A 16,093-nucleotide genomic window follows, 5' to 3' on the forward strand; every position below is an offset into this window, starting at 1 on the left:
TACTTGGCAGCCTATGCTTAACGATTGAATTTAAAACTTCTGATCGTTTGCTTGATTTTGAAAAAAATGATGAAAATCCTGACAGATTTGAAAAAAATATTCTGACGTCTTTTATACCGTTACAAGCTTTGCTTAATACCAAATTGAGTTTATGGGCATAACAATGTGTGAATAAGGCTTGGGGTGCAATATTTTTTACTTTAGTTTGAAGACTGTTTAAATGTCCTGCCATTACTGCAGCACCGTCATAAGTTTGGGCAATTAATTTATTTTTCAGATCAAACCGATTGAATTCTTTTGTTAATAACTGAAATAAACATTCAGCATTTCTTCCACTACTAACGTCGTAGAACCCAGTAAATCTCTCAACAAGTTCGCCATCTGTAACATATCTTAAAATTACGGATAGTTGGCTTTTACAAGTTATATCTGTAGTTTCATCTATTTCCCAAGAAAAAAAATCGGCTTTTTGCAGTTCTTCTTCTGTCTTATTTTTAATTACAAAACAGATGCTTTCAATTAAATCGTTTTGAATTGATTTTGAGGTTCCAGTAAAAACTGTAGCTTCATTTAAAAAATTTTGTAACTTTGAGTCGTAGGTTTTTAATAAATCGATCAATTCTTTAAAATTTCCCTTATTATCTGAATCATTTTTTTCGTCATGCCCACGAAAAGAACACTCTTGCGTTGATAGATAAATTATTGCATCGATTAATCTTTTCAAAATTGCCCTATTTTCAACAACTTTCTCGTTATAGTTCTCAATATCCCTCTTATGAGCCGAATCTAAAGTATTGGCAATGTTTTGCTTACCAAGCATTTCTAATTTAATCGAAGAAAATATGTGTTCCTATGATTTTTCATGCCTTTCTACAGCTCGTGATAAATTTTGTAAATTATTATAGCCGGTTTTGCCCCAAACGGAAGATTTATTACTTGTGAATAATATACAATTCCAGCAGTATAATTTGTTCCTTAAAACCGAAGCCGTTAACCATTTAGTTTTGTTATAATTATTTGCATGAAATGCTCTGTTTTGTTTTCTGCCTGTCATTACCATTAATGGGAGTGATGGTGTTGGTCTCCCCTTTTGTTTTATAGCTATCTTTTTATCATAATCAAAGGTAGTAAATTCATTTTTTAATAGATAATCGACGATATCTGCACAAGAGACTGAATTATTTTGGTTGGTCATTCTCGTTATGTATAAGTAATATTAATATGCCGGTAATACTAGTTGTTTATAACGATCAGAAATTAAACGCAAATAAATGATACAAAAAACACCTTACCAACGTAAAGCCTAAACACCACTGAACAGGGAACGTGCGAAACCACCTCAATGTTTTTCCTGTTTTCACCCGATCGCGCCAATTAATAAGAAAGAGATAAAATTATCCGTACGACTTGATCTGAAAAGAGATGAACTAGCCGGAGGCTAGCGGCCTGAAGCGGCGTTCCGTCCAACGTTTTAGCCAATGCAGTGCAGAATCACCATGCGTCAAGGTTACAGTTTCCATAGTAAGATGCATTTCCATCGGAAGCTAGCCTCTACGGCTGAATCCAAACGCGGAGAGGTGTGAATTATGATTGTAAGGGCGCAAATATAAATTTTTTCGACATTTTAACCTGATATATGATGAAAGTAAATAAAATCAAACAAAATATTCTGAAAAACAACAAATTTCTACAAAAATACAAATTCTTTCATCGAAAAAATTAGAGGAAGCTCAGCTCCAAAAAATAGAGGAGGCTCAGCCTCCCCTGCCTCCTCTGAGGAGCCGCCACTGGTGCGAATGTGAATTGCACACTACAAAGTCACGTATTCAACTTGGTTGCGGTAGATTTTTCGAAGGAGAGGCCCAGTTTTATTAAAGGTAAAAGGCATTAATTATTTTAGGGTGAGGTCCAGTGAACTTTGAAAGTAGGGAGGAGTAACGATGCACACGTTGCTCAAATAAATCTCAAAATAATCAAGAAGTTAATTTAGACGTTTTTAAACTGAACTTAGGGTAAATATAGTGGTGGAAATACCCCAGATAAAAGTTTTTCTCTTTCTATCTTACGCACTTTGTGTGAGCCAAAATTATCAAATTTGCAGTATGTAGTAGAAATTTTATGTCAAATTTTAAAATTTGTCATCAGAATTATTTGTTAAACATGGTTAAACATAATCTTTGTTTTATTTAACGTTTTGCTACTCTACTTAATTCTGAACAATGAAACGATTTAGTAATCAAACAAAACAAGATATATTAAATGTGTTGGATTATTTAAAAAGAAACCATAATGTTGTGCAAATTGAGAAAAAAGAAAAAAAAAAGAGTGCACGGACGCACGGATGGAGTTTTAACTCTGCGTTGTTAATTTATACAGGGTGTCTCAGAAATAAGTACAATACTTTTAATCAGTTATAGAGCTCATTAAAATCAACAACTTTTTTTAATAGGGTTTTGTCAGAAACTTTTTAATTATCAGGTTAAAAATTGTTAAAGTTTTATCCCAATTACGGTTACCCGCCCATGGATCCTCAGTCATCCATAGACACTAATATAATTAATAATTTATGGTCAAAAACAGCTACTAGGATACGTATTTTTCTAATCATGTCAACATGACAAACATTTAGAGAGAAATTGAAAGTCATGAAAGTGCTCCCTAATGGCGTACGGAATTTCATCGGCTGAAATGTGGGTGTTGATTACACCTTCCCTCGTGTACCCGGCCTCATCATTTGATGGTATAAGAGAAATTTGCTTGTTCGTTTATTTTTCTATTAACCCACTCACAAAACTTTTGCCTACGTGGTAAGTCTGTTGGCTTCAATAACTGAACTTTCTGGTCCTAAAAGGATTACAGTTGTTCTCTGTGTATCCTCCAAATACTCGTCTCTGATACATGACACTAGACAGTGCTACTGCCCGGTCGAGCTTCGACACTCTCCAAAACAGCCTCTTCAATATTAGCAATTCTATTACTACGTAACCTACCACGATCCTGAGCTGCAAGTTTAAAAGATCCGTACTCTCGAAGATGCCTCAACGTTCTTAAAAGTGCGCACATTTGACAGACGACGATTTGGGAGGCTTTCTGAAGGTAAACATAGACGGCTCGTGAATATATGGGTGCGAAAATTTTAAATTCGACTTGAGTTTTCGAAAAAATGCTACATAAAAAAGTTGTTCCGTTTCACGAGTTCTGTTACTGCTTAAAATTAATGTACTTATTTCTGAGATTATATATATATATATAGAGTATAAATTAAACACGTATACGCGGCGAAGTCATTAATTTTCTCTTAAAAAATATTAAAAACCAAAAATATATTGCATTTGTATTTTTTGACAAAATTATGATTAATGATGATGATTATTGAGCTAATTAAAGTAAATATCCATGAATTGTCAATTGTTGTTTATTATAAAATATACTTTTTTAGTACTTGATAAGGTAAGACTGATGACATATCCTACAAGGAAAGAGAGGGCGGGTGGACGGGGCTAGTACTTACTAAGATAAGACTGATTTTGGCAAATGACATATTCTCTAAGAAAATAGAGGGTGGGTGGGCGGGCCTAGTATTTGATAAGATAAAACTGATTTTCGCACTTTTGACATTTTCGATTATTTTTCAACTATTTCCGAAAATTTTTTGTTTGAAACAATTAAAAGATGATCTGACCCAACGGAAAACATTTGGTTCATAGATAATTTTTCGCAGATTACGAATATAAAATATTTTTGACAATTTGTCTTCAAATAACTGAGAACTGTGGGAGAAAATGTTCCAAAACTCCCCAAAATTTCCATACAATTTGAAACCGTTCCAAATGGGTTTATTTGAGAGGAAAACATTGAGTTTATAGTTTTATAGAGTATTAATCGCAGATTTGTCTTATGAAATACTAGCCCCGCCCACCCACCCAGCTTCTATTTTCTTAAAGAGTATGTCATTTGCCAGAAATTGTCTTATTTTAGCGAGTATTAGCCCCGCCCACCCTCTCTTTATTTTCTTAGGTGGTATGTTATTTGCTAAAATCAGTTTTTTTATTTTTAAGACCCACCACTGATCCGGAAATGACCGGCATTCAGGTAAGACTTCTATCATTACGGGTACTAAGACCAAGTAATGATATGCATTGATTAGATTAACAGAACAACTTTATTTATCATATAGTATAATAGTATATTACGCGACGTGTGGGGTAAGAAGCCAATTACAGACGAGTGGAAAAATTGTGCGCGAGGCGAAGCCGAGCGCAATAATTCCACGAGAAGTGTAATTGGCCTTACCCCCGAGTCGCGTACTTTATTTTTTTTACGACTCCTTCTCCCGCAACCTTGCATTTTTTCCGATTATTGATAAATCACAACTAAAGTTGAATTTTACAAGATTTTTATTAAAACCTTGGTAACATTTATAATAAGTAACAACTCAAATAGAACAAAACAACGCAAAAAGAATAAAGAATAAAAACAATTTTCACAAATTATGAACAATTCACAATTTTTTATTGTTGTTGAAATTTATTGTAAAGTTGGAACAATTTTTAAGTACGAATGGCACAAGAGATTTGGTCATTTGAGTGTTCACTGCGAAACAATTAGGGGAAGTTTCTACTTCTTCAGTGACCGTTTCTAATTCGCTGAAATTCACAGATGAACAAGATGTAGTGAAAGTAACCTTGGATGTAGAATGTAACACGTCTTGAACGTTTGGCAGTCCTATGGATTCCAGGATTCTTTTGGAAGTTGCAGTTTTATTTGCCATTGAATCGTCAACGTATCATTCTGCAACCGCAGAGGATTTCCATCCTCCGTGCCTTTTTAATGCGAACAAATGACCTCCAGCGTTTACCAAAATTGTAGCAGAAGTCCTTCTGAGACAGTGCCCAGTATAGAGTTCTGGAGTTGGCAAACCTAAGTACTGGGCTTTTTCTTCAGAACATCAGCCAATTTATTTATTCCCACCACTTGCCTAGTCATTTTGCCTCTTTGATAATTTAAAAAGAATTGGGAATGTTATGATCCTGTATTTGCTGCCGAAGATTTATATATTTCTTACAAATGTTACAAAATTGTCCGGAGATCACAAACGATCGAGATACTTTAGTTTTCCTGTCAGGTATTTTCACTATAAGGTGGGATTCTGAATCTTCTATATCCACGAGTCTCATATTTTTTAGTTCTTGGGTTCTACAAGCTCCAGTAATTCCAATAATCAAGGAGCCATGAATTTGCTGAACACCGACTCATACAGCTCTTTTGACTTTTTCGGCAGAAGATTATTAGTTGTATAAACTGCCTGAGCCGCAATTTCGGGGGGTGTAAGTTGTAATTCACTCTCGGAGTCACTCATCAGGATGAAGCATACAAACACAAAAATGGCAAATGTCACTTTTGACAATTTTTTATGACATCCACAGCAACTGCTATTCCTTTGTACAATTATGTATATTATACTAGCTTTTCACCCGCGGCTTCGCTCGCGTAGACGATTCGTTGTGTTGAGCATTATTGTCAAGGTTCAAGTAAAAAATTTGTTGAAGAGCATCAATACAAAATTTCAAGTAAAAATCGCCATAAAAATATTTTTCCTCATCCCCTTTCATCTCCTTAGGGGTGGAATTTTGAAAAAATCTGTAATACATCTTTCATTATTTGTGTTGAAGAGTATTAATACCAAGTTCCCCGTAAAAATTTAAATTTGCAGTAGAAATATTTTTGTCATCCAAACTTAGCCTCCACATTTCACTTCCTTAGGGGTTGAATCTTGGAAAATGCTTAAATACGGGTTTCATTCTTTGTATTGAAGACCATTAATTTAATATCAAGTTTCACACAAAAATTTAAATTTACAATAGAAATACTTTTCCCATACAAACTTAACCAGTATTTTTCACCCCCTTAGGGGTTGAATCTCGGAAAATGCTTAAATACGTGTCTCATTATGCATTAATACTAAGTTCCATGTTAAAAATTTACAATAGAAATAATTTTTCGATATAAAGTTAGCCACCACTTTTCACCCCCTTAGGGGTTGAATTTCGGGAAATGTTCAAATACGTGTTTCATTACTTGTGTTGAAGAGCATTAGTACCAAGTTTTACGTAAAAATTTAAATATACTCGTACAATAGAAATATTTTCCCATACAAACTTAGCCTCCACATTTCACTCCCTTAGGGGTTGAATTTTAGAAAATACTTAAAGCGGGTTTCATTATTTGTGTTGAAGAACATTAATACCAAGTTTCGCGTAAAAATTTCAATTTATAGTAGAAATATTGTTCCTATACAAACTTAGCCACCCAATCTTAGACACCACTTTTCACCCCCTTTTGGGGTCGAATCTCCGAAAATGCTTAAATACGTATTTCTTTATTTGTATTGAAGAGAATTAAAATGTATCAGGTTTCACGTAACGATGTAAATTTACAGTAGACGTATTGGTTCTATACAAATTTTATCACCTCTTTTTAACACCCCTTTTTAACCCCCTTAGGGGATGAATTTCGAGAAATCCCTTCTTAAACAACGCCTTCAGTATAAAAATTGAACATTCGCTCGAAATTTCAAGTTTCTAGCATCAGCCGTTTGGACTGGGCGTTGATAGGTCAGTCGGGACATTGCCTTTTATATATAAAGATTACCCACTGGTCATTACCTAGGTACTTATTCTCGAGCGTTTGAGTCGAGACGTATAAGACTCATTTCGAATGATTTTGACAGTTTCGTATTCTTGACACCGTTCGACTGTGCGAGTAGTTGTCAACAAAACAACAAAGTAACAATTCGGCGTTCGAATCGAGTGTTAGTCGAGTCACCGGTGAGTCGTATACGTCCCCACTCGAACGGTTCGAAAATAAGCCCCCATTCGTGTGGGTAATGATGGATTTACTTTAAAGGACACCCGTTTGTAATTGATCGATTACTATAAGAGGAGTAGAAAAAGAAAATTGAAGTACAATATGTAGTTTACCAACTAAAGTAACAAGTAAATATTTACAAACGCTAGAGCAGTATTTATAACTTATTCGATTTAAAATACTAATTACTGTTCAATCATAGCGTTATCGCCTTCGGTATCTATATTACTATCATTTAATATAGCTATTAGTGGCCTATGGTGACTAAAATGAGTGATATAAATATCAGTTCTTAAATGAGTAATAAAGGGTGTAAAAACGGCATCAATTGTTGTACCTAATTTAGTCGTTGGAACAGTCAAACGAATATATTTTATTAAATAGTTTATTTCTCTTTCTCTCTCTCTCTCTCTCTCTCTCTCTCTTCAGATCGGTGTCGGTGTCCTCGATACCGATACCGACACCGACACCGACACCGAGTTCGAGCTCGTAGTTCGAACTCGACATCCTATTCCCGGCGCGCGTCGTATACGTATTCTATAATACGAAGAGAAAGGAGTTAAAACTCCAACAAACATGGCAAGACGGTTCAACACACTCTGCAATTAAAAAAACGGGAGAAGGATGAAAATATATTGTAGGTCACGCTCGCAATAAACACGGATTTATTGAAGGAGCGTCTCTAATTTTTAAGGCAACAACAAAATCTGGCGATTATCATGATAACATGAACCAAGAAAATTTTGAAAAGTTGTTTAGAGAGCAATTAATATTCAATCTTCCGGAACCGTTTCTTATTGTAAAGGATAATGCAACTTACCACAGTACACTTATGGTGTTTATTTTAGGTTTGATAACTACACTATGCTTATAGTTCTGCTATATTTATAGGAAGAAATTCCTTGAAACAGTTGGACAAAGAAAAAAATGGTGGCATGGTTAAACGCAAAAAAGATAGATTATCCTGAAAAGGCGATGAAACATGAGATTTGGAATATTGTGCGCAATAGACGGCCCGAAAAATTCTCATCATCATCATCATCATTTAGATGGCAAGAACATGGACATTGTGTCCTAAGACTTCCGCCATACCACTATCATTTTAATGCAATTAAAATGATGTGGTCAGAATGTAAACGAAAGTATGATAAACGTATTGGAAAATTTACATACAAATAACAAATCAAGTCATTACCGATGTTAATTCCGGTTCAGATGATAGTGATAGTGAAGATGACGACAGCAGTGTTGATGATTTAGAGTTGCATTAAAAATTAATATCTAATTAAAGAACTAATACTAAACGTTGTAGTCTATAAGTATTTTGAATAGGGATATTTACATGACTTTATTTTAATACATAAACCCCACAATGATAAAAAATTACCACTAATGGGAAAATGTACATGAGTTTCTAAACATAAGTATATACAATAGGGTTTCATAAGTAGTTGTTTATTTATTTTTTAAAACTAAACAACCTTTACATACCACCCGTGCGAACAGTTTGGTCATTTGATTGTCTCGTCTAATACCACAGCGCCCCGTACGTATAATCAAATAACCTATTTAATTGAGAAAATTTCAGTTTCTCTTGAGAAGTTTTGCATTTATTCTGACCGAGCTCGAGACGGTATATCTGTATTGTTTCAAAACACCAATAACAACCAAGTTCCGGGTAGTTGGCTGAAACCAGTTAGTTCCACAGTAAGCAAGCATCCGACATTTTGCGCGAATTCCCAATGCGCGATGTAAACATACGCTAGAACAGCGGAAATATACACCAACAATTTTGTAATGTGGCACTTGTATCCTATTGTTATTACTTGAACCGTACAGGTCGTCATATGCAAAATTCGCCCGTATTACTCCTGCACCCTTTCGATAGAATAGAAGAATGTAAAAACGTACAGATCCGGCTGTATTACATTTCTCTACTTCCTTCTGTCTCCTATTTTGACAATGGCAACATTACATGCTTGTGATAAATCGCAACCAAGTTTGCTGACTGCCTCTGATACATGTACCATGTTTATTTCTAAATGTGAACAATATGTAATGTTTGCTACAATAAACATCAGCTGGTTGTTGATGTTATCCTGTTGTGTTGTGTGTAATTAAATTAAAATATAAATCTCAATTTGTCTGCGGCAAAGTGAACTTTGGATAATTTGTTGTTCTATAACGAAATAGTTTAGGTTACAACAACTCCCACACGTAAATATAATAGATTACAAAGAGATTTTTTTAACTATGTTGCAGTGGTAGTGGAAACAATCGCCGTAAGAGATGGCCGCAAAAAATCTTGAAACTTTCGTGGATAGTTTGTTAGCGTGAGCTTATTTATAACCAGAGATGAGGAAAAGCGATTATTTATAGTTTGCTTTCTAAGACTGTTTTTACGAAATTGTATGTGTTTATAATGTCTTAAGCAATTATACTGCAATCATTTGAAAGTTATTGTAGTAGGTATAACAAAATGTTTGCTTAGATTGAGAAAACTTGGTAATTTGAATTAGATTGGCCAGTTTTATTTGAACAATTGTGGGGCGAAAAGTTTTCTATTTAAATTACGCTTCCTGGAAATTATGAGAAAACTGTTCATTTTAGAGTTTCGTTATGGCTGCCCTTTGTCATTAATTTTTATATTTGAATAGATGAAATCATATATATTGTAAGCTATCAGTTGTATGAATAATATTATTTGTGGTTACCTATAAATAATGCCATCAAATTAAAAAGGAGTATTATCTGTTATTTTATTCTAAAATACAGTAAAGTAAATATCTTGCCACTTTTGTATTTTTGACTTTGTAGACTTTTTGTAGACTGTGTCATAAACTGAAAAATTATATAATAAACATTTTAACATTTACATCAAAATGTATAGACATGGAGATAAAGACGTACAGGAACCCTAGGCTGACGAACTGGGCTTTATACAACGAAGAACTGGACGACAGACTGGGGACCTCCGTGCAGTCTATACCAACAGAATACAGTTCGACAGAAGACATAGAGAAAACCTTGACCATTATCAACGACTCTCTAATGTCAGCGTATGAGAAAAGTTGCCCCCTAAAGAAGGAAGGTCTGGGCAAAGGTACACCATGGTGGAACCGAAGGCTCAGCCTACTTCAATCGGGGCTAAGAAAACTTTTCAATAGAGCAAAAAACACTAAGAAAACTGAAGACTGGGAAGCCTATAAAGAGCACCGGAAAGAGTTTAAGAAAGAATTAAGAAAGAGGAAACGGGAAACGTGGAGATCCTTCTGCAGCGACATAACGTCGACTGCTTCGGCCGCAAGGCTGAAGAGAGTTCTCTCGAAGGACCACACACATCAACTAGGTTTCCTAAAGAAAGAAGATGGCACCTTTACAGCCACCTTAGAAGAGTCCGCAGAACTTTTGCTGCAGACCATGTTTCCAGGCAGCACACGGACTACCTCCCATTCCAAAAGGGATGTAGTCGGTACTCAACCTTCCCCGAAGGACTGGGCGCTGGCTGCAAAGGTAGTCACGGAGGCAAGACTGGAGTGGGCAGTGGACAGCTTTTCCCCATACAAATCTCCAGGAGTTGACGGTATTTATCCCGCCCTCCTGCAGAGGGGAATGAGCAGACTACGCCCTATTTTGTTGCCAATGCTTCGGGCGTGTCTGGCTTTCAGCTACATACCGAATGCATGGCGAAAAGTAAAGGTTATCTTTATACCTAAGCCAGGACGACAAGATTACACTTTGGCTAAATCCTACAGACCAATTAGCTTAACATCATTCTTGCTGAAAACGCTAGAAAGACTAAGCGAAAAAGAGATTCGGGAGACTGCTTTGAGCAAGCAACCTCTACATCCGAACCAACATGCCTACATCCAAGGAAGATCCACCGATACGGCCCTACACACAGTTGTAAACCGTATAGAGTGGGCGATGGAGAACAAACTCTTCACCTTAGGAATGTTTTTGGATATTGAAGGAGCGTTTGATAAAACGACTTTCAAAAGCATAGAGCTAGCCCTACGAGAGCACGACGTGGACCCCACCCTAAGTAGGTGGGTGGCCGGTATGCTGAGGAACAGGGAAGTAATGATTAATGTAGGTGGCACTGAGATCGAGGCTGTTGTAGACAGGGGATGTCCTCAGGGAGGAGTTCTCTCTCCTGTACTGTGGGATACTGTCGTTGACAGCCTGATACGACGCCTCAATGATCTTGGATACCACACAATTGGATACGCGGACGATCTAGTCATTCTGCTAACAGGAAAAAACGCAGATACATTATGTGAGATAATGCAAGCTGCAGTAAAAATAGTCGAGGAATGGTGCAGCAGACATACCCTCTCCGTTAATGGAGAAAAGACGAAACTAATCCTGTTCACCAGGAAAAGGAAAATTGGCACACTACAGATGCCAAAAATATTTAACACAACGCTTCAACTTTCGGACGAAGTCAAATACCTGGGAGTTGTATTGGACTGGCGACTGAATTGGAAGAAGCATGTAGATGATAAAGTAGAAAAGGCACGCTCGGCTCTTTGGCAATGTCGTAGGGTGGTGGGAAGGTCGTGGGGTTTAAATCCCAAGATCGCCCTCTGGATCTACACGGCAATAGTCAGACCGATGCTGTGCTATGGAGCTTTAGTTTGGTGGCCCAGAGCCAGACAAAAAACCAAAAACAACAGCCCTGCAACTTGAACACGTTCAGAGAATGGCGTGTCTCAGTGTTACAGGAGCAATGAGGACCACTCCCACAGCGGCTCTGGAGACTCTTCTTTGCTTAGCACCTCTTAACCTTTACATAGAGGAAGCGGCAATGACGACGTCTCTAAGACTTCACTCTCTGGGAGTATGGAACAAACAAGGCCGCACAACGAAGCACACTCGGATCTTAACGGAGGCGTTCAACAGAATACCCTTGTTAAGGATGGGTTGTGACCGAATGGGCACAAAATTAATATATGAGAAGACATATAGAATATCAATGAATGATAATTCAGAAGGACGAGCCGACATAGATATCTATGTCGATGGTGCCAAAACAGATAGTGGTTCAGGAGCCGGCATCTACTCCGAACAACTGAACGCACAAATCAGTGTACCTCTTGGCACCCACACGTCTGTCTTACAAACAGAACTGATGGGAATAATACTGGGAGCTAGAATCATTGCTGAACGTGAAATCGGCAACAAATCAATACGCATACTTACTGACAGCAAGTCTGCACTACTAGCCCTGGACAGCTGTATGGTTCGATCCGGGCTGGTTTGGGAGTGCAGACAAACGCTAAAGTATGTAACGCAGAGGAATAGTGTGGAACTTTGTTGGATCAAAGGACACAGTGGCAACGAAGGAAACGAGAGGGCAGATGAGATGGCGAAGCGAGCCGCGCGCATGCCCTTCTGGGGACCTGAACCGGCAATCACGCCTTCGGTCGCCCTCTCGAACGAACTCGTAAAGCAATATACCCAGAGACGCCATGAGCAGATATGGGTGAAGTTGAGCAGCTGTCGGCATAGTAGAGCTTGTATGGCGACACCAGACCGTAAGTTGACGAAATTTTATCTCTCACTTTCAAGGGACAAACTGCGTAAACTGGTAGGATTCCTTACGGGACATTACCAGTTTAACAAACATCTATATACGATAGGGGTGGTAACAGACCCAATCTGTCGTGGATGCAATGAAGAAGAGGAAACAGCTGAGCACATTCTTCGTGAGTGTCCAGCCCTAGCCTCCTACAGGGAATCCATACTAGGGGACATCTGGCCTAGTATGGCAAATATCAGGGAGTTTCCACCCTCTGCATTACTCAAGTACATTCAAGCAGTTGGGTGGCTTGACGAGTAGAGGAGCGGGAAAACACCCTGATATGGACTTGGGGAAGGTACAATGGGCCCAAAGGCGAGGCCTAAGTGCCGGCTGGCTACGGTCAGCCCCCATAAATTAAGAATCCAGAATCCAGAATCCAGAACATTTACATCTTACGTCTACAACGGAACAAAATTTACGGCAAGAAAAGAAACACTTTAGAAATACTCCCAAATACTGAATCTAATGGAATATTCAGTCGTCTGGCAACCTAAATTATCATACACAAAGTAAATTTAATAAAGTAAAGTTAAACATTTACTTATCTTTTTTTTTCGAAGAACTTTTGCTAATAATATTTTGCTCCGTCTAACATGAAAACAAAATAAAAAAAAAATAATCACTACTACGGCACTAAATAAATCATTAATAAAATATTTACGCCATAAAAATATAAACCTTGTTCTTTCTCAAATAAATAAAAATATGAATATCCTGATAACAAATGAGGCACTAAGATTTCAGCATATTGTTACTAAAAATTTAAACAAAAAAATTTTATTTGTTTTTTCCATTCACGCATTTCACTTTTGAATTCGCGTAAGTAAAATAACTGAACGTAGCTGAAAAGTATTAAATAATCATGAAACCCGAGTTTTAATATTAGTGACATTTTAGTAAATAAATATTTATCTGCTGAATTTTACGCTTTACAACATCGCAAGTCTTATTTTTGTTTTCCAGAATTGTAACGTATAGTAATTATATCGGACACATTTTGATTATAATTTGTTACTTAAACCCGAAGAAGTAGGTATTTTGTTTTAGCGTCTGCTCTGTAGTTCCGTTGATTTTGGACTGTTTGTATATTAAATTTACAAGACAGAGAATGGTGACTGTTATTCACAAGAAAAATAGTATATTTAAGAGTTTATAAGTATTCATGGATCTTTTATTAGGTATTCAAAAAGCAAAACAGGTTTTGTATTATTATAATTTATAAAAAGAAATTTTTGTGGAAATTAAAAAAATAACAATTAATAAAAAAAAATGGAATAGGCTAATTTGATTTTATAATGGTTTTAAAAATGTTAAATGAATATCTAATATTCAAGCTCGATTTATAAAAATGTTATACATAATTGATATCGTAATCCACTGGTTCTGATAATTAAATTGGTAAAACCAAGGCCTAATGGGCAATTAATTATTTAATGAGGCATCAATTTTTTATTTGTTTTCTTTAAACTAACCTTTAAGTTATTTACGTCTGCTTTAAAATAGCCATGTGAATTAATCATGTAATTAATTGATCACATGATCAAGTGTAACGCAACAGGTACACAGATTCAAGGCTTTTAATGTGCCATTAACTATTTAAGAAGGTACTAATTTTTAAATTTTTAATTTACTTTCCATAAACCGACTATCAATGTCTAAAGATGTTAAAGTCACAATAGCAATCGAACAGGCACAACTTTGAGAAACTTTTTAGCAAGGATTTTTTTCTTAACAATTTATGAGATTTTGTAACACCGTGTGTTTGGGTATATCAGCAAAGAGAAAATATTTGATGATCTTCCAAAATCCTTCTTGCCTAATGATAGTAAGAACCCTAGTGGGCACATGTATTTTATTTGACGGAAGCATCAGTAATTTATTACGACAATGCTTAATGGCGTTGAATAATAATAATATAACGAAGAAAATTACAATTTTGATAAATAAAATTAAGGCAAAGTTTTAAGTAGACAATCAAGAAAGAATTTAAAAAAATATTATCCTTTAGGTAAATGTAAAATAATAATTTGTTTTATGTCTAAAACAAGCAAAATTAACATAATATATAGATAATCATACACGAAGCAGTTTTATCACAATATCAGTTTCGTGAAATTCATTACCACTGAGAATTTTCTTTTGAAACAAAAATAGGCACTGATGGATTGTTGCAAACAATATTATTAAGACCACCAGCTGTTAGAGCCACGATTTACTACTGTCTGATATTTTTGAGTGATAACTGTTTGCACGCTTAATTTATAAAGTTAATTTTTACTTTTCCATCAGTTTCAACTTGAGCTTTTTATCGTAAAGTTATATCGCGGTAAAACCAAATTCGCTCCATTTATAAGAAAGAAATGTCGTTAAGTGTGAAAGTAGTCTATAATAGCTGCGTTGTTAAATAATTATGAACTTAATTCTAGGTTTTTACTGGACGTTTCCGATCTAGCTAGTACAAAGCCAAGCTACACTAAAATATGGGCAAATAAACCCCCAAATAAATGAAAATGTTCCACAAGAAATTTTGCTCTATGTTTTATTGACTTTTTCTTTGGTTAATCTGTTTTTGGATTTTTGGTATATATGTTTTACAAGAAAATTAAGGTTTTGCAAAGGTTGCAGATGAGAAATCAGAATATTTTAAAAATATGAAAAATATGAACTGACGGATATTTCTATAGAACTGATTAAAGTGCATTGTTAGACTGTAAATTACAAAATATCGTAGACATACCACAGAAACGGCTACAGCATATTACGTGTTAGTAGTTCGAAACTTTTTACCAATGCATGACTTTAAATAGGCAGTTCCGGAACTATCAGCATTACAAGGTATTTCGAGATTTTGGGATTCTAAATTTTAAAGCTATTTGTGTCTATTGGTGTTATCATAAACTACAAATAACTGGAGGAAATCTGAGCACGCACAAACATAAATACGGTAGTTTGTGCATGCTTTGCCCATCCGAGGATTTACATAGATATCTGAATATAGGTATCATACATTAACTTTATAACCCAACAAAATACATGCATGGGCTGTTATTCAAACTTCCCTTCTTAAAGCTTTTGAAAATTTGGCAACAGCAAAGGCTACGGCTTAAAAGTCAAGACTACATGCTTAAAGAAACCGTAAAAACAAATGTGAAACGCGGGCTTTGGCGGCGATTATTTAAGTGTATTATAGACATATATAAGCATTATCTAGTTGTATACAGCATCCTCACCACTAAATTTAAGATTTTTTTTTGAGATATTAAGGTACATGTATTTTATATGTAGACAGAGTAAGAAGCAACTAAGATGTAATGTCTTAAATTCAGGGTAAGTGTGCCTAAATTAATTTTATCCCTTGACATTACTTTAAGAGAGCGAAATATGTATGCAGAATTTTTTTTCAAAGACCAGTATTTTATAAAATGCATCAACATTTTTCAAAAATGTATTACCCAACATGATTTTGTAAAAAAATAGTTTGTTGCAATATGCAAAATAAAATTTATAAGTTTGTTAGTTTGTTGTATCTACGGTAAAACATTATTCAGAACATCAAACATTCCACTGTTTAAAACTTTTAAATTCTGATCAGCGTACAATTACAAACAGAACTAGCAATCGTGTTCTGGTTTAATTATC

General features: G+C 35.6%; 2 protein-coding genes across 2 annotated transcripts in view; both read right to left on the reverse strand.

Moving 5' to 3' along the window:
- Positions 1-16,093, reverse strand: part of LOC135134514 (hemicentin-2-like) — a 392,661-nt gene that overhangs the window by 232,651 nt on the left and 143,917 nt on the right. The gene's annotated exons all lie outside the window — the stretch shown is intronic.
- Positions 120-1,532, reverse strand: LOC135134032 (zinc finger MYM-type protein 1-like). The gene is made up of 3 exons (XM_064062599.1): positions 1,496-1,532; positions 200-786; positions 120-131 (listed from the first exon to the last, which is right to left on the reverse strand). Exons 1-3 carry the CDS (start codon positions 1,530-1,532, stop codon positions 120-122), a joined length of 636 nt encoding a protein of 211 aa, XP_063918669.1.

Source organism: Zophobas morio, unplaced genomic scaffold, assembly GCF_036711695.1.
Source record: "Zophobas morio isolate AGI-343-1 ecotype UQ-CSIRO unplaced genomic scaffold, CSIRO_AGI_Zmor_V1 ptg000023l, whole genome shotgun sequence".
NCBI lineage: Eukaryota > Metazoa > Arthropoda > Insecta > Coleoptera > Tenebrionidae > Zophobas > Zophobas morio.